We start from the raw sequence: 25,026 nt of genomic DNA on the forward strand, positions 1-25,026 counted from the left end.
AAAAAACTATATTAAACTATGATTTTTTTTTTTGGGGATGAACTATTAAATTACGATTTGGGTCCTCTAGATCCCCAAAATAGTCCTAGATTCCCAATCGCTTTTAGCTTTACCACCCACCGCAAATGCAAACATCCCTGTACTGTACATAAATGATTAATAATTAAACTCAAATTACGCCCAAAACCACAGCAACATCATCGAAAACCACAGCCATAGCCCATAAATAAACCCATTGACAAAAACCAAAACCTTCTCTACTTTTTTCGCTTTCCACCTTCACCCCCAACCAATCACACCTTTCTTCTTCTCTTCACTATCTCTCTCGCACATAGTTTTCCAAAACCAACTGGTCTTACTTTTCTCCGAAACCCCATTTTTGACAACCATATATAAACCCCAACAACACACCTCTTCACCTTCAAACAAAACTCGATATTGCCATAACCAAAAAAAGAAAAACAAAAAAAAACCTTATCATTCTCATGGATACTGCTAATAACGTAGGCTCAGTAAGTCCAGCTCCAGTCCACTCAGCTTGCTCAAGCGGGACACTGGGTCGGCACCTGGCTCGGCGGCTAGTAGAGATCGGCGTGAGAGACGTGTTCTCTGTGCCCGGTGACTTCAACCTCGCACTTCTTGATCACCTCATAGCCGAGCCAAACCTCAACGTTGTTGGCTGCTGTAATGAGCTCAACGCTGGCTATGCTGCCGATGGCTACGCGCGCGCCAAGGGCGTTGGCGCGTGCGTGGTTACCTTCACCGTTGGTGGGCTTAGTGTCATCAACGCTATTGCTGGAGCTTACAGCGAGAACTTGCCTGTGATTTGTATTGTTGGTGGGCCCAACTCCAACGATTATGGAACTAACCGGATCCTCCATCACACGATCGGGTTGCCTGACTTTTCTCAAGAGCTTAGGTGCTTTCAAACTGTCACTTGTAATCAGGTAAGACAAAGAGAAAGTCTGATCTTATAAACTTGTGAATGTGTGTGTTACTATTTGTGGTTGTGGAATCTAGGAAGTTTTTTGGATTAAAATTTTACTAGGTCATATAAAAATTGTGTATGTGTTTGTTACAAATTTTACTAGGTTTTATAAAGCAATGTGTCACTGATCACATGAACTCAATTTGTAAACTATTATCATATTCGTTGTCACATTAGTCTATAAGCTTTTTTATTTTTAAGTTTGATGAGTTTAGGTGATGTTCAAGTGTAATGGGTGGTGTTTTATTAAAATGTGATGGATAATGTGGCAGGCAGTGGTGAATAACTTGGATGATGCGCACGAGTTGATTGACACGGCGATTTCGACTGCATTGAAGGAAAGCAAGCCGGTCTATATTAGTATCGGTTGTAATTTGCCAGGGATTCCTCATCCAACTTTCGGGAGGGATCCCGTGCCGTTCTTTCTAGCACCCAAGTATGGATCTCTCTCTCATATTCAGATTTCAGTTTTTGGAATTTTTGTGAATTTGATTAGTATTTCTTGAAATCTTGCACCAAGATATGGCTCATTTAGAAGTTATGAGTTCCAATAATTAAAAATATGTTTAATGTATTGGTTTACTTAGTAAGTGTGATGGTAATGTGCAATTGGTGGGTCATGGTTCATGGATGAAGTGCATACTAGGAACAGTATGAATAATGTTTCTGACTATAGAGTAAAGAAAGAAGCATGCTTGCTAAGTTTTCTTTGTAAAATCAGGCATTTTAGCGTTTTAGTAGATGTTTAACTTCACATCTATAGAAACAGTTGGAACATATTTTGATGACAATGAACTTTCTTGACTAGTGTAAACTCAAAAGAATTTGATTTGGCCAATCAAGCTGTTTATTTTCTACATTGCTCCACATTCCCCTTATGTTTGGATGGGGGGGATGAGGAGAGGCTTGGACAGTAGAGTAGAGGAGAATGGAAGATGACTACAATGTAGTAAATTTTAGTACATTCAAGCCACCTTCCCCCTCTCCTCTCCCTCCATTCCAAACATTCCCTGTATTTGTAGCGCATCAATCCCATTTCATTACTTCTGGCAACATTTGATATTTTGAATAGATATACTTTCTTGCCAAATAGGAAGTGATGAACTCAAATCAAAACCAAGTCATCATATTTGCCAATTTTGATAATATTGATTTCACATGATGCAACCATAAATTGTAGTTTTTTTTTCATGTAATGCTTGTGTCTGTCATTGTTTTTAAAGTTTTAAAAGGGTAGAAGTTCTGAGATAGGATTTTAATTGCTTTAAATAATTGGAAGTAATATCTATGATAATCTTAGTGGCCACCCTTTTTAAACAGGATAAGCAATCAATTGGGATTAGAAGCAGCTGTGGAAGCGGCCGCTGAGTTTTTGAACAAAGCTGTGAAGCCTGTGCTTGTGGGTGGCCCCAAGTTAAGGGTAGCGAAGGCGCAAAAGGCCTTTGTAGAACTTGCTGATGCCAGTGAATATCCAATAGCAGTTATGCCCTCAGGAAAGGGACTGGTGCCAGAGCACCATCCTCGCTTCATTGGGACATATTGGGGTGCTGTCAGCACCAGCTTCGTTGGGGAGATTGTGGAGTCTGCTGATGCTTATGTCTTTGCTGGCCCCATCTTTAATGATTACAGCTCTGTTGGTTACTCCTTGCTGATCAAGAAGGAGAAAGCAATTATAGTGGACCCTAATCGTGTGACTATAGCCAATGGTCCATCTTTTGGCTGGGTTTTCATGGCTGATTTCTTGAGTGCATTGGCTAAAAGGCTAAAGAAGAACTGCACAGCTCATGAGAACTACAGACGGATCTATGTTCCGTCAGGCATCCCTTTAAAATGCGAGAAAGATGAGCCTCTTAGAGTTAATGTTCTCTTCAAGCACATTCAGGTAAGTCACAGGAAACACTATAGAACCATTCATTTTAGTCTTAGACTGTTAAGGGTTGTGAAATGAACACTCACTCAAGATATTATGTTGTAAATTAGGAGTTCTATTCTTTGAATTTCTAATATGGTTTGGTTAGCATATGCCTGGCATTTTTTTTTGCCATTAATTTTTTTTTCCCCAATTTTTTGGGATTGCTAGATTGTGTCCTGGTCCTTCCAACTTCTACCTTCTTATCATTTCTTCTTTCTCTAAACCATCCCCATAGAGGAAGTGTTTTAAGTATTTATTATGATATCTTTGGTTTGTAATTTGAAACACAGCACAATTAAATAATCTTATGTAACACCCAATTTCTTATCCTGTGTCTTTGTTTGTGGATTTGCCATTTTTGGTTAATTCATCTATTGATTAAACAGGAGATGTTAAGTGGAGACAGTGCAGTAATTGCCGAAACTGGGGACTCATGGTTCAACTGTCAGAAGCTCCGCCTCCCTGAGAACTGCGGGTAAGCTAGGGTCTTGATTAAACACTTTACTCCTTGATGATTGAATACAATGTTTTTATCAGCCGGAAGGGTGCCAATGCTTTATATGGATTGCATTTAGGTATGAATTCCAGATGCAGTATGGATCTATTGGTTGGTCAGTAGGTGCCACTCTTGGATATGCACAGGCTGCCAAAGATAAGCGTGTGATTGCTTGCATTGGTGATGGTAGTTTTCAGGTTAGTTATAATTTTGATATGAAATATTATAACAGGAGATAGGGATTAGGGACTTGGACCCTATTCACTGCCCATGTCCCTACCAAGCAAATCTTTCACTGTCCTTGCTCCATCCCTGCTTTGGGACTTTGTGGAGATACCTGGCCTCCTCTGTTAATGCATTGCTAAACCTTGCTATGGGATTTCTATGTTTTGGAATATCAAGCATGTAATCAAACAATTTCCACTTTATTTAGGTTACCGCTCAGGACATTTCAACAATGATTCGATGTGGACAAAGGACCATTATATTTCTGATCAATAATGGAGGTTATACAATTGAAGTAGAGATTCATGATGGCCCATACAATGTGATTAAGAACTGGGACTACACTGCCCTTGTTGATGCCATCCACAATGGCGAAGGCAAATGCTGGACTGTCAAGGTTAGTATTTGCGAAATCGAGTTCTAACAACTGTCTGAGAACCATGATCACATTCTTTATTTGATTTTTACTTTTACTTTTAAGCTTCTAGCAATTATAACTGGTTTTTTTCCCATTTGTTTCGTTCTTACCACAAATTTTCTTGTTGAGCGTGCATTTTCAAAAGTATTCCTCCATTCTGCTCGGTCTTTCACTCCTAATATTCCAGATAACTTTAGAGTCACATGATTCCCAGATTCAAATCTTCAAGGACCTAAGTAGTATATATTATTTAAATATTGAAGCACATGACCAAAAAAGATTGACTGATCCCAGAGGACCAAAACGTCCCAATCAGAGTCAAAAAAATTGCAGAGCCTTTGCTTGTAGTTTCTCTCATTTAGATATTTAAAAGATGCATTCTGGAACTTGAATCTTATAGCAATATATCATTTTGCTCCTGGAGTATATTGATAGATTCAGTTGGTAAAATACAGGTACGTACAGAGGACGAACTGACAGAAGCGATTGCAACAGCAACAGGTGCACAAAAGGATTCTTTATGTTTCATCGAAGTATTTGCGCACAAGGATGACACCAGCAAAGAGCTGCTGGAATGGGGATCCCGAGTTTCTGCTGCTAATGGCCGTCCTCCAAATCCTCAATAATTTCAGATTGGCCTTACTACTAGTCCTTTTTGCAGAACTGAAATTGGTATTATGAGCTCTAATCCAGAACTATAAATTAATAAGAGAAGATAGTCTTGCTTGGGTTGCAAGGCAGCTATACCAATCCTGTTGTTGCATCCTCCTTTTTGTTGTAAAAATAAAGTTTACTTGCTGTATGTTAGCATTGAACCCTTAAGAGCTTTTGTATATGACTTGAGTGTAACAATCTTGGTGATGCATATGCATGTATAATATTGATGGTACATGTTGTGGTAGTTTTTTGGTTTCTATTGGTCCGCCGTGGCCATTGGATTGTGGGTAACTTGGTGTTTAAGCTTTTTTCGAGGGAGAGTGGTTAAGTCTGCACTCCTGCAGAATGGGCTTAAATATCCATTTCTGGAGAAATTATTAGGTCCACCAAGACAATTATTGACGTGATCTTCTCTTACCTCTCAACCAATAAAATGTCATTAATTATGCAAATGTGACATCACTTGGTCATTTTTATTTTTTATTCCTTATGTTGATTAAGAAGCTTACTCACACATTTGCATAAATGACATTATTTCATTAATTAGAAAGACCATGTCAGCAGTTCTTCTTAACTTAATAATTTCTCTCATTTCTGCCACTACCAATCAATTGTCAAACTTGTAACCTCATAGCCCATATCAGCCTTTTTTTTTTTTTAATGAAGTGTCAAAAGGAGCAAAAGAAAAGGAAGATTATTAGTAATTACTTTGCGAAATAAAATAGCAAGGAAATAAAAAGGATTGATTCCTTTTTATGTGTTTAACCTGCTGTGAGCTTGCTTTTCAGCTCTAGCAGACTCCAGATTATTGAAAGAAACCCAAGTCTACTGAGCCTAGGATTGACTTTCGAGTAGCCTTTTGTTATGCTTTCGTGAAGAGCGAAGCTCAAAAGAAGTCTTATGGGAGGGGTTTGGCTTGGACCCGGTAGGATTCTGTAATCTGTCCAGAAATTGACATTCAACAGCATCTCATCGGGCCAGTTTATTGGGCCTAAGCCCCCCTCCCCCCTCCCCCCTTTTATTGGGCCTAAGCCCTCATATATATATGAGAGTTGCATTCAAGTTACATGTGGTATAACTCTTGTTAAGTTACATTTTTTTTACACTAGAAATTACTAAGAAATCTAACGGTTAAAAAATCTTAAGTGTGGATATTTTGTGTAATGTTAGTGTTCGTTATTAGTTATTTTATTATACTCATATGTGTTATAATATTTGGAAAATTAACTTCAGTTATGTATTATATCACAAAATTAATGAAGAAAAAATTGAAATACAATATATCCATAAGTAATCATAATTAATTAGGCCTTATAAATGCCACTACATGCCTGTTAATTTTTTTTTATCGAGTATATGTGTATATTTGGCTCCTACATTTGACATTTTCAATACAAAAATTCTTATTATATCTTTTTCATTTTTTAGGAGTTTTTTTTTTTCTTCTTTTTTTAAGAAAATATGTGAACTTTTGATGGTTGAACATCTAAGATGTTTATAATTTATAATTTGTAAAACCAAATATACATGTCAAGAGATGTAAAATATAACAACAATTGTACAGAGAAATATAAAATTATAGATTTTCATATCTTAAGTTTAATTTTACATACATTTGAGTTTGTGAGTGTGTTTAAAAAAATATATATAGAAAAGGGGGTGGAACCAAATCTCTTAATCTTTTGCATTTATGGCCTAAACTGGTCATTAATAAGAGATGATGTGAGGTGAAAGGCTAAATAAAATACTACTCAATTCTCAAAAAAAGAAAAAAAAAAAAGAAGAAAGAAATACTACTCATACAAAGTGCCACATGACAGAACATTACGTTCTTTTACTTGAAGTCTCTACTTTATATATATATAAATATAGATATGTTCAAGTTACACCTGGGGTAAGTTGACTAAAGTTACACCCATCTTAGACCATTAATTTTCATTAAATCTAATGGTTAGCAAAAGATTACTTCTCACATCATTAATATGTAATTATTATTTACCATGCCTAACTCATTTAAATTAAATTCCCCACATTCACTGCCTCACTATTAATAATCATCTTCCTATACATCAAGTAAATCACCTCGGCAAAGATTGAGGATTGGCAAGCTATATTGATAACAGATGCAACAAGTGGTTTCAAGAGGTTAATTGAACAAGTAAATTCTGGCAAAACACCTCCACAGTTATCTTAAAATTATGTACATTCGTGCAATATATATCTGATTCTATCCACCACCAATAGTGGAGTATACTTCAGTACAATGTGAATTTCAAGTTTCAACAATATATTCACCACCAATAGTCCAATATTAAATTTACACCAAAGGAGGAAGCGAAAACAACTATATATATATATATATATATATATATATATATATATAGGCTTCGGCCACAGGCTTGACCACCCAATTCTAGGTGCTCATTTGTTAATTGAGCATAAATTTGGAATATGCGCTGTTTTTTGGTGGACTTGGAACCGTTGGATTTTATGTGGGATCCGGATCTCTTCTGATTGTGGTCCCTATTTTGTCTTTCGGTACTGGGCTTTGTTGCTCACAATATGACGTCGATCAAAATGGCCGTGCTACTAGTTTGCAATCCTAGGTCACTGGGCTTGAGCTCTTGAGTGTTGGAGCCCAAACAAAAATGGATTAGATCAGAAGACAAAGGACAATTTTTTTTTTTTTTTAGAAAGGACAAAAGACAAAATTAGATTCAATATCTTATGTATAATAGTGATATATTAGGTTCTTAAATTAAATTAAAACACATATTTGTATTACATTTGATTTTTAAAAAATATAACATATTTTGTGTTTGATTAGTCAATACAATCAAGTGTTTATTTATTTTTTAAAAAAGTTTTTAGAAGAAATATTTGAATTTAATTGAGGAATCTAAGATATATAAGATAATTATATGTTAAATACAAATTTTCTGTCACAATTTTTGTGTTTCACTTTATATTTTACTAACTATATTTATTAAAAATTTTCTTATAAAATAGTCGAGGTTTAAAAATGAATTGGAAAAAAAAAAAAAAAATCATATACATGGTATAACACAATTATTGAAAAAGAAAGAAGAGGACAAAAAGTGGGATATAGCTTTTCTATTCCTACTAATAGACTGTAGCACTTTTGCCACAAACTACATACGGTGTTCTCCATCTCTCATAGCTTACCTACTACAATTTGGATTTGAATGGCTTCAGTACTAAAAGGAAAGTAATTTGTCTTTTGAGAATAAAAGCCACGATGCAACCCCCATTATGATAAGTATGCTTGGGAAGTGATGAAACTTACAGCTTACTAGAATTTTTAACTTATTTTTGTTACTATTTATGAGTCTCATTACATTTTTTTGTATTATTTATGGGTTTTACTATACTATTCAGTTAGCTTTTAGCTTTTTCTCTACATCAATTGTAGTAAAAATTTCTCAGTTTCAGCTAAATAAACTGTTCCCAAACTGACCCGATAAATAATTCTCTCTCTCTCTCTCTCTCGTGTCAAACAGGACATTAGATTTTTCTTTTTAATGTTTTAACTTGTGGAAATGAATCACTTTGTCTCAGACACTAATTATAATTAAAATTAGTTTATAACCATGCATATGTATGGTACAATTAAAAATAATCATTGTTAATACAGACACATGAATATCATATATATGTTTCTACCTACTTACCTAGCTAGTAACAGATGGTAAATATTCATAGCATTATAAGTGGCTTATAAATTTGAATTATTTTTATTTACACAAAAAAATGGCTCATAAAAGTAAAATCATTCGAACTCTCTTTTCTTTTAATTTTATATATAGGGTTAGATATATGATTATATTTTCTTTTATAGTTTATTTACTTTTTTTTACGCTTTATTAATTCACTTGGAGCAAAAATTAAAAAACATAGACAGTACACATGGCCCCAAATTAAACTTTAATTGAAATTCAATTTGAAATCTAATTGAATTTTCTCTCAATTTTGGCTTTACATATATAAATTTTCTATGTTAACTAGTCACATTTTCAAATATACCATTTTTTTTTTTTTGAAAGTCAAACTAGCATAATTTCATTCATTCAAATTCAAACTGTCAAAATACAATTCATCCACCACTGGAGGAGGAGAGTCTTCCAGCCAATACAACTCTTCTGAGACATTTTTAGCAAACCTCGCAAGAGCATGGGCCACCATATTTCCTTCCCTCCTAATACAATTTACATAGACATTTTGCATACCATTCATAAGCCACTTAACATCATCAATGATTATGCCCAGCGAAGCCCGGTTTAGGAGTGCTAAACAAATATTTTTCATAACATGGGCATTATCACCTTCAATGATCAGCTCCAAAAAACCCGCATCGATGGAAAATTTGAGTGCCTTCCTACAAGCTAATGCTTCTGCTTCATCACTAGATGTCACCGACGGTCCCTTTGCTGACATGGCAGCCATCACTTCTCCTCTCTAATTTCGGATTACTGCACCAAATCCCGTACAGTTCAGCTCATCGAAGATTGCCGCATCAAAGTCAAGTTTGAAGCTTGAATGTGGAGGTGGCTTCCAGTTGGTTCTCCCTGTTGTTGTTGCAAGCAAAGCAAGTTGCCATTGTGCTTGCTGAAACTCCTTTAGATAGTCGCTAGCTCTTTGGTTTAGCCATTTTGGATCCTTAAAGCTTCCTCCATATACGACCGTATTTCTATGGTTCCATATGAACCAGGCTTGGACGAGAAACAACTCAAGTTTTGAGTTTTCAAGTCTTGCTAACGGATTCTCAAAAAGCTCAATGACATTGCCGTGGTTGTTTGGCATCTTCTGGAGCCTAGGTACACAACCTGCCCAAACATCCTGCGCAGCCCCACATTCCCATAACACATGTGCTTCAGTTTCAGGTTCTCTCCCACAGCACTGACATATATTATCAAAGATGATTTTCCTTTCTGCCAAGTTCACACGGGTTGGTAAAAGACAAGCACGCCAGCCAAACAACTTAATTTTATTTGGCACTCCAAGCTTCCAAAACTTCTGCCATACTTGCTTTCCTGCTGGACCCGTGGAGCATTCAGCCCAAGTGGATTCCCTTGCAATCCGTCTTGCAATTTGATACCCGAACTTGCAAGAGTATATCCCATCCTTACTATGAAGCCAAAAAATTGCATCTGGTGCAGGCCTATAGCTCAAAGGAATTCTACAAATTGCATCAGCATCACCTCTCTGAAATTTGGCATAAATGAGCTCACGATTCCACCAATTAAGGTCCGGGTCAATTAGATCCGCCACATGCCAGTCCTCATCCTCCATCACGACTGGAAATAGGATTTTATTGGTAGTGTGGTTTGGTATCCATTTGTCCTTTGCACCTCTAATCATTGATCCATCACCCACCCTCCAACAACACCCCGATTTCAGGATAGGCATTGCTACCAATATACTTCTCCATGTATAAGAGCAGTTTGGAGATACAACCGCCTCAAGGAAATTGCATCGGGGGAAGTATCTAGCCTTAAGACATTGGAATAGGATTGAGTCTTGATCTTGTAGTAGTCTCCACCCTTGTTTAGCAAGCATAGCAAGATTAAAGCTTCTCAAATCTCTAAACCCCATACCGCCATCCTTCTTTCCACAATTGCTTGCTTTTGGCCACCCGGTGTGTTCTTACTAAAAAATACCAAAGATTTCTGTAAATTAATAGATTGGCCCGATGCACCTGCATACATTTGTAGGATCTCAATAATGGCTGCAACTTCGGTTTGAGTAGCCTGGCAAAATAGTAGAGAATCATTTGCAAATAGTAAATTAGTAATTTTTGGTGCACTTCTACAGATAGATACCCCACTAATTTGCCTTTCCATAGTTGCTTTTTCCAAGAGAGCTGTAAACCCTTCTGCACACAAAAGAAACAGATATGGTGAAAGAGGGTCACCTTGGCGAATCCCCCTTGAAGGTTGCACGTGACCATGTGGTGTCCCATTAATAATAATGGAATAGGATGGTGAACTCACACATCCCATCACCCACTTAATCCACTTCTCTGGAAAACCCAATTTCACCATCATGCCATGGAGGAAAGGCCATTCCACTCTATCATAAGCCTTACTAATATCAAGCTTCAACGCCAATGAACCTTTTTTCCCTTTTTTCCAAATGTTCATAGCATGGAGAGTCTCATAGGCAAGTAACACATTATCTATGATGAGTCTGCCAGGGACAAATGCACTTTGTGTGGGAGAGATAATATATGGGAGGATCTACTTCAACCGGTTAGCCAAAACCTTTGATATGATTTTATAGATAACATTGCATAAGCTAATTGGTCTAAAATCAGACATTTTCATGGGAATTTTCACTTTTGGAATTAAAACAATATTGGTATGGTTAATGCCAAGAGGCATGCAACTAGATTTTAAAAAATCTAAAACAGCAGTAACAACATTATCACCCACAACATGCCAAAATTTTTGGTAAGATAGAGGATTCATACCATCCGGTCCAGGAGCCTTTGTTGGTCCCATCTGGAACACAGCTGCCTTAATTTCATCAGCAGTGAACTCACTGGTCAAGATCTGTTGCATATTAGGAGTGACTTTGCAGGTCACCATACTTAGGCATTCATCAATCTGGTCACAGATTCCTGCATTAAACAGGTTGTCAAAATAATCAGTTGCCACATTTGCAATGTCATCTACTTCCTCCACCCAACAATCTTCAGAGTTTTTAATCCGTTGAATATGATTTCTTCATCTCCGCTGAGGCTTTGACATGGAAAAATTTTGTGTTTCTATCCCCATGCTTGAGCCAAGAAATTCTAGATCTTTGAGCCCAAAAAATTTCTTGCCTGCGTAATAATTCATCCAATTTTTTGGAGACTTCTAGGAACTTTGCTCTAGACTCTTCTGTGACATCCTCCCTAATCATAGTGTCTATTTTTTTTTAAAGCTCTTTTATTTCATCCTTATCCGGGTTAAGCTTACCAACCCCCCAAGCCTTCAATTCCATCCCACAAGCCTCAATTCTGTGTTGTATATTAGCCAACCTGGTTCCATCAAATATACCATTTAATAAACTATCAAAGCCATAAATGAACCAATCAAATTATTTATGCTTAGCTCGAAAAGACGACTGTTTATATTTGATTATTTAAAAACATGCTTGACTTAAGTTTACATTTAGGACCTACTATTCAACAAACTAAAACCAAACATAATAATATGTTTATGAAAACATTGGTGAATATGAAACTTGCACTACAAGAAATCTGGGATTATGCCACATTTGTAAAATGTCACTAAAAACCCAAAAAACGTCACTATAGACACAAATGGTCTATAGCGACGTTTTTTTTTTGCGACGTTCAAAAATGTCGCAATAGAGCGGTCACTATAGGTTTATTGCGACGTTTCAAAAAACGTTGCTATATGTTACTCTTTAGTGGCGTTCAAAAACTTTTAGTGACGTTTTCTAATATAACATTTTCGTATGTAATGTAGGAAAATACATTTAGCGACGTTTTTAAAACGCTGCAAATATTCACACCTATCGACGTTTCAAAAATGTCGCAAAAGCTGCTCATTATTTATAAAAAAAAAAAAAAAAAAATTAAAAATGCTATATAAACTTGCTTAAAATTCAACAATAACTAACACAAGCTTGTAATATATCAAATGTACCTACTAATCATCAATATTCCACAATAACACATTAACCATAGATATATATATATATATTTGTATAATACCAATACATGTATCACTTTAACTAAGTGGGTTGGTTGCCTAAGATTAATTGTAGCTATTAAATTAAGTTTCTTAGTTTGTTAAAAACCTATTAATATACATGTTTGGAACATAGTCTATTTTGCAATCCTATTGTTCATCCCTTGCCACTGTTAGAAGGTATAATATTGAAAAACAAATACTAACACTCTAAAGAAATACTTACAATGATTCAGCCCTTGATCCTCAAGTCCTTTTGCCCAAGAAGCCAAATCTGAATAAGAGAATTTTCTACCAATTTCCAACCAAAATAGACAAAGGAAAAAATTAGTACAAAACTCCATGACCCATTAAAGAAAAACCAAATCAAAGCAAACCCATAAGCCAAAAAAAAAAAATACTTACACTCTAAAGAAACTTGAACAACAAAAACTTTAAACCAAAATTGAAAAATAGAAAAAATTAGCACAAAAGCTCCAAGACCCATTAAAGAAATACCATATCAAAGCAAACCCATAAGCCAAGAACAAATACTTACACTCTAAAGAAAATTGAACAACAAAAACTTTCCAACCAAAACTGAAAAATAGCAAAAAAGCTCCATGACCCATTAAAAAAATACCATATCAAAGCAAACCCATAAGTCAAGAACAAATACTTACACTCTAAAGAAACTTGAACAATAAAAAAGAGGGAAAAAAGTATGGTGGTGGCAGTGGGTGGAAGGGAAAAGATGTGTGGTGATCCTAGAGAAAATGGGTCACAAAGAAAACACTAGGAACAAAGAACAGAAAAGAAAAGAAAAGAAGGGGACAATGAATAGTGAGCCTAAGAAAGAAAAGAGTGGGACACGGAGTGAGTTAATGGAAAGAAAGAAAAAAAAAAGAGGGAAAAAAAGTGTGGGAACCTGAAAGGCAAAAGTTTAGAACATATAGCGACGTTTTCGAAACGTCGCTATAGAGTATTTGAAAGTGTTTGCTTTAATCAATATAGCGTGTTATTTTTTTTTCACCAACAAGCGGAGACTATTTGCTGTAATCACTATAGCGACGTTTTAGAAAACGTCGCTATAGAGTATTTCTTTTTTAGACACACCCTCAGTATATTTTCTTTAATCACTATAGTGACATTTTATTAAAACGTCGCTATAAACGAGATATGCGCTACTAAAACTATGCTTCTTGCGATGTTTTAAAAAACGTTGGTATTGTTTTGAGTTACAGCGATGTTTTTTAAAAAACGTCGCTAAAATCTCAATCTTTAGCGGTGTTTTTAGAAAACGTCACAGTATGCCACTTATAGTGGCGGATTTAAAAACGTCACTAAAAAAAACGCCGCCTAAACCCAGATTTCTTGTAGTGTTGGTTTGAGTATATATAATATTATATGTTTATTAGTGTATATGTATTAAATATCCTTATATAACTCTTGAAATTAATTATCTAAATTTTTAATTAAGTTTATATAATATCAAATTATTATTTGTAATTTACTGGTAAATATAAATATTCCATAAACTTATGTACGTTTCTTTTTAAAATATAATTATTTACAAATAAGATTGGTGAATACAATTTTTATTTGCTCATAATTGAAAGCTATTCTAACTAGTTAACTATAGTAATTTCTCACTTGAACCTCTACTCACTACAAGAACCTGCTGAGGACCTTTAACAATCTGCGAGTGGAACATGTTTATAGGATAGCAAACTGATGCATGGATGCTTTGGCTAGAATAGCCAGCACCAGTGTTGATGCTTATATTTTGTTTAATAATTCGCCGCCTATGGTGGATTAGCTATGTACCCTTGATAAACAGGGAATATCTTGTACCAGACTTATTTCTATATAATTCCAGCAATTCATATTTACCAAAAAGATAATAATAATTTCAGCAATAATTTAGTTATTGACTATTAGTGTAGATTGAGAGAATAAATTTATAAAGCAGCTTGTGAATAAATTTGAATTGGTTCAGTAAGAAACGAACCAAATTTGAACATGAAATCTAGCTTGGTTGTGAGCTGGATCTCAACTCCTAATTGAAATAAAATTAAGTCAACAAATCTTAAACTTTTAATACTTAGCTTTAATTAGACTTATTTAGAGCATTATCATAGGCTATGTATTTTCACTTTTGGGCAAAAATTTAGCTAAATGCATCCCAAAACCCTTGCATTAACAGCATCAAGGAAAAAAAGAAAAAGAAAAAAAAAAAAAAGTGAAATCGTTAGAAACAAAGTCCAAGATGAAGGGCAACATTCTTCAAGTCAATGAACAACTAGCCCCACAACAAAATAACCAAAATTAGAGTAAAAAAATAGGGGTGAACTATGTTAAGTTGACAAATGCCTCTTAAGAAGATGAAGAGAACATTGTTTCTTCTTGCAGAAAGACGGATATTTCTTGCTCATTATCAGACAATCACTTATTCACAAACCTCGTGTGAGGCAAATAGTTTTCATTTCCCATCTCATGGAAAACCCTTTTCGCTCCGCTTAGCCCTATCCCCCTCTAGCCGATCAGCCATACGGCGGTGAATTCATTCCCGGGCCTTGTACACACCGCCCGTCACACTATGGGAGCTAGCCATGCCCAAAGTCGTTACCTTAACCACAAAGACAAATGGCGGATCTTTGAATAGGAAAAAAAGTGGATCCGCAGGGTCCCAAATGAATTGGCTTATTAGAAAAAAGTTTTGTTCTTTGGAAGATCTATCTCTTGTCTGGTACTGCAGAGTGGAAGTAAGACTAGCCAATAGTCTTCGACGAAAGAAAGAGAACAAAGAAGAAAATAATCAATATTCGCGATGCACGCATTGTTGTATTAGAACCAAAAGGCCGTTCTTGATCGAATTATAATTATAAAAGGGCGGGGGGCTCTCTAATTTAAGATATGTAAAGAAAAAATGTATAAGTTTCGCACGATTAGATTATGCGAAACTCTTTTTCTTTTCATTAGAGATAAATTTGTATAAAAATTGAAGCACGATAATTTACCGAGAATTTCCTATTAACAGTGAGGCCCGACAATTAATGTGTATTCAAATCATAGGAGCTAGTAATCGACGATATGCTCATATTGGTGACGTTATTGTTGCTGTAATCAAGGAAGCAATACCAAATACGCCTCTAGAAAAATCCGAAGTGATCAAAGCTGTAATTGTACGTACTTGTAAAGAACTCAAATTCTTCATCATCAGTCGGTTCGGACCTCCACTTAGTTTCACCCAAGCTTCATCTTGGTCATGGATAGATCACCCAGGTTTGGGTCCATAAGCAGTGACAATTGCCCTATGAAGACTCGCTTTCGCTACGGCTCTGGTGGGTTCCCTTAACCAAGCCACAGCCTATGAGTCGCTAGCTCATTCTTCAACAGGCACGCGGTCAGAGCCCCGAGCTCCTCCCACTAAAGATGATGACATTTTGTTGCCTTGGAGAGAGAATTTTGAAATTGTGAATGGTTAATTGGTGACTTTGTGATTTGTTTGTAACAGAGAAGAAGAGAAAATTCTAAAACTAAGGATACGTTTGGTACACTGAATGTAGATTACATTAGGAATAATAATATTTATTATTGGGAATAGAAGACATTATAAGTTTAGTTGTTACATATAGAAAGCTTATAAAAGTTATGTATAAGGAAACTTTAAATTTTTGGAAATATATTAATTTTAAAACCTATTATATGCACTAAGGAATACCTATTACATCCATTTTAAAGAGGAATAACAATTCTTCCATTTAAGTAGTAGTAATTCCAATGTAATAATTAATCCATGTAATAAAGATGCAACCAAATGACTGAATTAATATTACACATAAATAACTATTCCATTACATGAGATATTATAACGTACCAAATGTATCCTAAGAAATACTTAAGAGAGGAAAAAAAAAAAATTTTGGAGAGAGAAAAATAATAAAAAGCTAAAACAATATTTAAATAAAATGAGGAAGGAATAAATAGTAAAATAAGGGTTTTTATTTATTTATAAATTATAGAAAAAAAGGTCATGTTTATTCTCCAATGGATCTCTCTCTCCAACCCAGCTAACTTTTTCTCCTTTCCAATTTTGGTTAAGTACAAATATCTGATTCATTTGAAACTTTTTGTATCATTGTTATTCTCTTTAGTTTCTGGTACTTTTTGTGTGATGGTACTCTAAAAGTATATGTATTTGTAGGATGTGGAGAGTAAAAGTCACAGTTTAAGTTTTCAAAAGAAAGCTTCACACACACACACACATATATATATATATATATATATATATATATATATATACACACACACATTTAAATTAAGTTAGAATAAAATTTACATCTAGCATAAATTTTTAAAAAAAAAATAGTCTCTTTTCTTAGTCAGAATAGGTGGCCACGAGGACAAATTAAAAAACAAAAAAAGGTGGGGAGAGAGAGCCAGCCTTTCTGGGAAAAAATAAATGAAAAGAATTCCAAACTACAAAATGACAGGTGTAGTTTTTATTTGTGAGAAAGAATGATAGGTGTATTTTTTTTTTTTTTTGAGAAGGAATGATAGATGAAGATTTTTTTTTGTAAGAAAGAATGATAGGTGTAACTAATTGGTCAGGTTGTCATTTTCACATTAATATGATTGCCCCATGAACAATAATAGTCAGTGACTTTTTATATAAGATTTCCTTTTAGGTAAAAAAACAAAAATTAATTTGGTTTCAGTTGGTTCAACTAATGAAATATTTAATAGTTGTAAAAAAGATTTGGAGTTTAATTCCTGCTATACAAAAAACTATTTGGTATCTTGGTCTGATGATAAAGAGTAATCATTAAGAGCGGACGCTATAGGTTATAACTCTCTTTAAAAAAAATTAATTTTTACTATAATTATCTTACATGGTAAATTATGATTAATTACCAATTAACTTTACATAGACCAATATTTTTTTCTCTATCATTTATACTCATCCATCTTACTTGGTAAATTATGAATGATTATCAATTAAATAAGATTGGTGAATATGATTTTTATTTGTTCAGAATTGAAAGCTATTCTAACTAGTTAACTATAGTAGTTTCTCACTTGAACCTCTACTCACTACAGGAACTTGTTGAGGACGAACTTGTTGAGGACTTTTAACAATCTGCGAGTGGAACATGTTTATAGAAAAGCAAACTTATGTGCGGATGCTTTGGCTAGAATAAACAACACTAGTTTTGATGCTTATATTTTGTTTATTAGGGTACGTTTCGTATACTGAACGGGGATTACGATAGGAATTGCAATATTTATTACTAGTAATAAAGTGTGTCATAATGTAATAACTAAACCTATTCATTAGTTTGGTTGTGAGTTATAACATTAAAATGAAACTTAATATTTATTTTAGGAAATATTTTACTCATACAATTATATTTCCTTAAAAATTGTTATTTTTAAATTTAAGAGAGATATGTGTTATTTTTTAATGATTTTTTATTTTATAATTGTTAGATGTATATGAAAAGTTTGTTTATTTGGAAATATATTAAGTTTTGAAATTATTGCATCTACTAAGGAATAGCTAATACAACCTTTTGCACAAGAATAGTTATTCCTCATAAATAATTTAGTTATTGACTATTAGTGTAGATTTAAGATTTGTAAAGAAGTAATAAACTTTATCTTTTTTACTTTATATAGAGAGAATAAATTTATAAAGCAGCTTGTGAATAAAATTGAATTGGTTCGGTTAGAAATGAACCAAGTTTGAACATGAAATCTATCTTGGTTGTGAGCTGGATCTCAACTCCTAATTGAAATAAAATTAAATCAACAAATTTTAAACTTTTAATACTTAACTCTAATTAGACTTATTTAGAGCATTATCATAGGCTATGTATTTTCACTTTTTGGCAAAAATTTAGCTAAACACATCCCAAAACCCTTGCATTAATAGCATCAACCAAAAAAAAAAAAAAGGTGAAATCACTAGAAACAAAGTCCAAGATGAAGGGGAACGTTCTTCAAGTCAATGAACAACTATTCGGCCCCACAACAAAATAACCAGTATTAGCGCATAAAAAAAAGAAAAAAAACAAAAAAAAAAAAGAGGTGAACTATGTTAAGTTGAAGAATGCCTCTTAAGAAGATGAAAATGCCATTGTTTCTTTTTTGTTGCCTTGGAGAGAGAATGTTGAAATTGTGAATGGTTAATTGGTGACTTTGTGATTTGTTTGTAACAAAGAAGGAGAGAAAATTAAGGGAGTTTGCTGCGACTTAAATAATGCTCCCAAGTGTAGGATTGTCGTGAAGTAATAACACGAAAACTCTGTGGTCGAATTCACAGGGAAAATGGAATTGATTAGCAAACCACAATAGAATAAAACTAAAATAATAAAATTTAACTGAAGATATTTTTGATAGTTTAGTGAAGGTAATTTAAATTGAGAAAAAATAACAATATATTAAAGCGCTAAGGTTTCGGGATCCACACACAACACATCTATTGGTGACCTTAACAATATTTATTTTATAACTCAACTAAAATTCATATGAAGGATAATCTTAGTCGGATGATTTAACAATAAAAACTAAAGAATTAATTGTCTAAGGTAGTTTCATGCAATTGATTGATTTTAGACAAAACAAAACTAGTGAATTAGTTCACAGGGAATACTAAGCATTTAACGTGCTCAGAGTTTACGATAAATCAAAGGATTATACAGAACTAAACACTTTTCTAGATGAGTAAAACAATAAAAAAACATAAGCATTAAAACCAATAAATAATTGTTAAGAACATACTAATAAACGGTTAGGTTTCACCCCTTGCCTTAGCAAGACTTTTAGCAAGCCATAACACAAATAAAATTCTAAAAATTGTAAAGAAACTTTCAGAAAACCTAAATTATGTTCTACAGTAGCTCTCTCCAAAATTTTTCCCTGAAGAGCCTTTAAATAGGTCAAGGAATCCTATTATAAGTTGAATTCCCGTTTGGAGAAAATCGCAGGTTTTTAGGCTTCACTTAACCAACGTTTTTGGCCCATTTAACTTCAAAATTCAGACTTTTCCTAAACTACAAAGTTGTAGCCTTTAAGTTAGTGTTCCAACCCAACTTCAATCATCTTGATTTGACATCTAAGCCGAAAGTTATGCTTCAAATACTAACTGGTGTGCAAGATGGAATCCTAATCCGAATTGGGCTTGGATTAGGTGCAAATTTCCTTTGATTTCTTGCTCCAATTGGAATTGAATTTAATTGGGTTGGTCTTCTTTGACTTCATCATGGTCCTTGTAAAATTAAAGTCAATTAGCTTTCTTCTTTGCACAAATCTATTTATTTAATTTCATTATCCTAAAAAAGACAAATTCACGCATTAAAATTCAAGTAAGCACAAAATTGATTATTTAACATTATTCCAAAATCAACTATAAATGCATGAATTAACTCAAAATAAGTATGATAATGTTTTTCTAATAATGATATAAATATGTAAAATTAAGCTATTATCACATTCCCCAACCAGCTCATTGCTAGTCCCTAGCAATTTAACCGACTCAAGACAAAGACACAAAATAACAAAAAATTATTACTTTAGTAGAAATAGTTAATCAAAGGTCAAAACACTAACAACCACCAAAGATATTCCACATGCCATCAATACTTAGTGTGTGAATGGTTTAGCCAACTCAAACACAACCTTAGTCTTAAGATAAAACATGGCTTGAATGTTTATCCAAAGTTATGTTTCAACTCAAATCTCACAGTTGTTAACACTCAGCAAATAAAATTACTTCGAAAAGGGTGTAACACTCTCAAACATATGTGAGCAGAATAATATAGAACAAAGACTAATATCTCACATATAAATAAGATAAAGAACGGTGAAGCAAAATAAAGGATATTTATAGTCTCATGAAAGGATGTCAAACACTAAGACTATTACACCACACACATTGATTAGTCATGTCAAGATCCAAACCACACCTTCCTTAAGATCAAATAGGACTTCAATTGGGATGTAATGCAGGGTAAAGAGGAGGAATTTAGAACAAAGGGTATAGGTAAAAATAAAAAAGTGTTCCTAAGAATAATTAGAGAGACAACTTCTTTTGAATATATGCCAATTAATTTATTCTCTCAAGTTTCTTGAATATCGCACTTTCATTTTTTTTTTCTTTTTTTTTTCTTCAAAATTTCATCAACAAATTCATGCTCTATTTCTTCCTCTTTCACATGCCCTTTTTTTTCAACATTTTTCCTTTTTTGTTTATGACTCTTTTTTTTTGGAGGGAGTTCTCCTTTTCTTCCAACTATTTCACCACAAATTTATTGTAATAAGACAATTTGATTGCATTCATTCTTAGAACACCTTAGGAAAGGGTTTGAGAAAGAACGACTAAAATAATAGGCTCAAATGGGTGACTAGCAGTAATGTATCATAAAGGCTCAAAATTAACAAAGATGGCCTAAAATCATCTCTTAAGGATTGGGATAGTTCTTTAAAATCCATGACTTTAACATATTTAGGTGTGGCATAAAATTTGATGAATTCTTAGCATTCGACCAAATCAAAGAATAATGAGACCAAGTAACAACAAAGTTATGTGCTTCCAAATTAAAAATGAGGTCAAAAGAAAATAACCCTCTAAAAAAAATGAATGGCTCAAGAACTCACTTGGGTTATAGTCTCTACATTTTATTTTTAAGATTTTCAAAGTCATCTCTATCTCTCAACCAAGAAACATGTTCATGTGGCTAATATGCATGTGCATACTAGTTGAGCATGAAAAACAGTGGAATTCTTTAGATAGAAGTAGCATAAAGAACTTTGACTTAAAACTCTTGCTAAAGCAACACTTTTTTTTTTTTTTTGAAAATTGGACTAAAAAAAAGAAACAAAAATCCCAAAAAAAACCCAAAAAAAAAAAATAATATAAAATAAAACCAAATGCAAATCATCTCAAGTTCCTCCCCCAACCTAAAACTTACATTGTCCTCAATGATAACAAGGAAAAAAAATAAAGAGTAGAGATTACAGAGAGTACCTTGAAGAGATGAACATAAATGAATAGAAAAAACTTTAACACCTGCAAAAGGGGTTAGAAAACAAAACAACAACAACAACAAAAAAAAGAAAAAAAAAATCTAAATTACGACACAAATGCTAATGCTAATTGCTTGGCAAGTCTTAATAAATGGGATCCTCCAAACTAATGGATTCCTCCTCTTGTGAAAAATTCTCAAGAAATGGCTTAAGACGTTGTCCATTCACTTTAAATATGTTACCATTCTTAGGATTTTCAATTTCTATGGTATCATGGGGGAAAACATTTTTAACAATGAAATGTCTAGTCCATCTTGATATCAATATTTTGGGAAACAAATGTAACCTAGAATTATACAAAAGAACTTTTTGAGATGGTTCAAAAGATTTCCTTAAAATTTATTTGTCATGAAAAACCTTTATTCTTTCTTTAGAAATCCTAGAATTCTCGTATGCATCATGTAGAATTTCTTCCAACTCATTCAATTGCAATTTTCTCAATGAACTAGCCTTGTCTAAGTTAAAGTTAAACATCTTTATTGCCCAATATGATTTATGTTCCAATTCCATAGGCAAGTGACAAGCTTTACCATAAACAAATCTATAGGGAGACATACCAAGAATATTTTTATAGGTAGTGCAGTATGCGCAAAGTGCATCATTCAACCTCAAAGACTAATCTTTACAATTTGGGTTAACCGTCTTTTCCAAAATTTATTTAATCTCCCTATTGGCAAGCTCAACTTGTCCACTTGTTTGTGGGTGATATGGGGTGGCAACCTTGTGTGTTATGCAATATTTTCTCATTAATGCCTCAAAATGTCGGTTGCAAAAATGCAAGCCCCCATCACTAATAATTGCCCTAGGGATGCCAAATCTTGACAAAACATTTTCCTTTAAAAATTTCAAAACAATTTTGTGATCATTCTTTTTGCAAGGAATAGCCTCAACCCATTTTGAAACATAATCTACAACCACTAGAATGTAAAGATTTCCAAAAGAAGGAAGGAACAGACCCATGAAATCTATGCCCCAACAATAAAAAATTTCAACAACTAAAATTGGGTTTAAAGGCATCATATTTCTATGAGTTACTCCTCCCAACTTTTGACAAGACTCAAAAGATTTGCAAAAATGATGAGTGTCTTTAAACATATTAGGCCAAGAAAAACCACATTGCAAAATCTTTGCAACGGTTTTCCTTGAAGAAAAGTGGCCTCCACAAGCTTCATTATGACAAAAGGAGATGATACTAAATATTTCATTATCAGGGATACATCTCCTAATGATTTGATCTGGATAGTACTTAAATAAATAAGGATCATCATAGAAAAAATTGCGTACCTCAACTATGAAGCGTTTCTTATCTTGAGCACTCCAGTGAGATGGTGTTTGGCTTGTGACAAGAAAATTGATAATATCAGCATACCAAGGCAAAGTAGAGATGGAAAAAAATTGTTCATCAGGGAATGAATCCCTAATGGGCAATGCATCCATGGATTCATTAAAAGTGAGGCGCGACAAATGGTTTGCCACCACATTTTCTACTCCCTTTTTATCTTTGATGGTGATATTAAATTCTTGTAGTAGAAGAATCCATCTAATGGACCTTGGCTTTGCATCCTTATTTGAAAGAAGATATTTTAAAGCTGCATGGTCAATGAAAACAACAACAAGAGAACCAAGAATATATAAACGAAATTTCTCTAAGGCAAATACCACAGCAAGTAACTCTTTTTCAGTTGTAGAATAATTCATTTGAGCTTCATTCAAAGTCTTACTTGCATAATAAATTACATGAGATTTTTTATCCTTTCTTTGCCCTAAAACAGCTCCAATTGCATAATCACTTGCATCACACATAATTTCAAAAGGTAAAGTCCAATTTGGTGGTTGCATGATAGGTGTAGTGGTAAGCGTGCCTTTTAGCTTACCAAAAGCTTCTTGGAAAGCTTGGGTCCATTCAAAGGGAGTGTCATTTATTAGGAGGTTACACATAGGTCTAGATATGAAACTAAAGTCTTTTATGAACATCCTATAAAATCTAGCATGTCCAGGGAATGATCTCACATCTTTAACAGTCTTAGGTGTAGGCAAATTAGCAATCAACTCAATCTTTGCTTTATCCACCTCAATGCCTTTTGAAGAAACAATGTGGCCTAATACAATCCCTTTTGTGACTATTAAATGATACTTTTCCCCATTTTATAGTAAATTCTTTTCTTCACACCTAGTTTAGACTTTTTTCAAATTAGAAAGGCATTCATCAAAAGAGTCACCAAACACAGAAAAATCATCCATGAAAACCTCTAAATAATGTTCTACCATGTCACTAAAAATACTTAGCATGCATCTTTGAAAAGTGGCAAGTGCATTACATAAACCAAATGGCATCCTCCTAAATGCAAAAGTACCAAAATGACAAGTAAATGCGGTTTTCTCTTGATCCTCAAGTGCAATTTTAATTTGATAGTACCCAGAATACCCATCTAGAAAACAATAGTACTCATGACCCGCTACTCTCTAGTAATTGCATTCAATTTTCTATAATCAATACACATGCTCCAACTTGTGGTGACATGAGTTGGAATTAACTCATTATTCTCATTTTTTACCACAATTATTCCAGATTTCTTAGGCACCACTTGAGTAGGATTTACCCATTTACTATTTGCGATGGGGTATATGATACCCACATCTAACAATTTGAGCACTTTAGTCCTAACTACCTCTTTCATTGTAGGGTTTAACCTACATTGCATCTCCCTAGATGGTTTAGCATTGTCCTCTAAATACATCTTATGAGTACAAACCAACGGGCTAATTCTTTTAATGTCAGCTATGTTCCATCCTATGGCACTCTTATGTTTTCTTAAAACATTTAATAACTTACCTTCTTGCAAAGAGTCAAGTTTAGAAGATATTATCACAGGAAAAGTCTCATTGGTTCCTAGAAAAGCATACTTGAGCTCAACGGGCAAGGGCTTCAACTCCATTTTTGGTACTTGCTCACTAGATGGCAACAACTTTATCTTACGAGGTGGCAACTCCTCATATTTCAATTTCCAATTGCCCGCTTCCAATTCCTGTGCAGATTCCAAAAGACAGTGAATGTATGCAATTTCAGAATTCTCATCAAAATTAAAATCACATGAATTGACTAGACAAGCTTCTAATGGATCTAAAAAACATGTTTTGTTGAATTGTTCTTGAACAAGTGTTTCAATAAAGTCAATTTCATGCACATCCTCTTCTTCCCTAGGTTGCTTACAAGTATTAAAAATATTAAGCTCAAGGGACATATTCCCAAAAGATAATTTTAAGACTCCACTTCTACAATTTATCAATGCGTTAGAAGTTGCAAGAAATGGGCGTCCTAAAATCACAAATATTTGAGAATTAGCATTAGAAGTAGGATGCATGTCCAAAAAAATAAATTCAATAGGAAAATAAAATTTGTCCACTTGAACCAAAACATCCTCGACAACCCCCTTAGGAATAATCACAGATCGATTGGCAAGTTGTAAAATTATGGAAGTGGGTTTTAACTAACCTAGACCTAATTGCTCATACATTGAATATGGCAAAAGATTCACACTT

The 25,026-nt window shown here is 33.9% G+C and overlaps 2 protein-coding genes across 2 annotated transcripts; one reads left to right on the forward strand and one right to left on the reverse strand.

Moving 5' to 3' along the window:
* Window positions 1-193: 193 nt before the first annotated feature.
* LOC142634025 (pyruvate decarboxylase 1) lies at window positions 194-4,940 on the forward strand. The gene is made up of 7 exons (XM_075808287.1): window positions 194-947; window positions 1,261-1,424; window positions 2,309-2,870; window positions 3,287-3,375; window positions 3,476-3,593; window positions 3,830-4,018; window positions 4,495-4,940. The coding sequence occupies exons 1-7, from the start codon at window positions 486-488 to the stop codon at window positions 4,663-4,665; spliced, it is 1,755 nt and encodes a 584-aa protein (XP_075664402.1). The 5' UTR covers window positions 194-485; the 3' UTR covers window positions 4,666-4,940.
* Window positions 4,941-9,172: 4,232 nt separating this feature from the next.
* Window positions 9,173-10,123, reverse strand: LOC142635262 (uncharacterized). Its single transcript, XM_075809451.1, has one exon. It carries the CDS (start codon window positions 10,121-10,123, stop codon window positions 9,173-9,175), a length of 951 nt encoding a protein of 316 aa, XP_075665566.1.
* Window positions 10,124-25,026: the final 14,903 nt, after the last annotated feature.

This window comes from Castanea sativa, chromosome 5, assembly GCF_040712315.1.
Source record: "Castanea sativa cultivar Marrone di Chiusa Pesio chromosome 5, ASM4071231v1".
NCBI lineage: Eukaryota > Viridiplantae > Streptophyta > Magnoliopsida > Fagales > Fagaceae > Castanea > Castanea sativa.

Bases quoted from the DNA above. Each gene is read 5' to 3' on its own strand.
- LOC142634025 (XM_075808287.1), top strand. From the start codon at position 486: ATGGATACTGCTAATAACGTAGGCTCAGTAAGTCCAGCTCCAGTCCAC. The intron at 1,425-2,308 runs GTATGGATCTCT...CTTTTTAAACAG, and splicing joins CCGTTCTTTCTAGCACCCAA to GATAAGCAATCAATTGGGAT. The intron at 2,871-3,286 runs GTAAGTCACAGG...TTGATTAAACAG, and splicing joins TTCTCTTCAAGCACATTCAG to GAGATGTTAAGTGGAGACAG.
- LOC142635262 (XM_075809451.1), bottom strand. From the start codon at position 10,123: ATGCCTATCCTGAAATCGGGGTGTTGTTGGAGGGTGGGTGATGGATCA.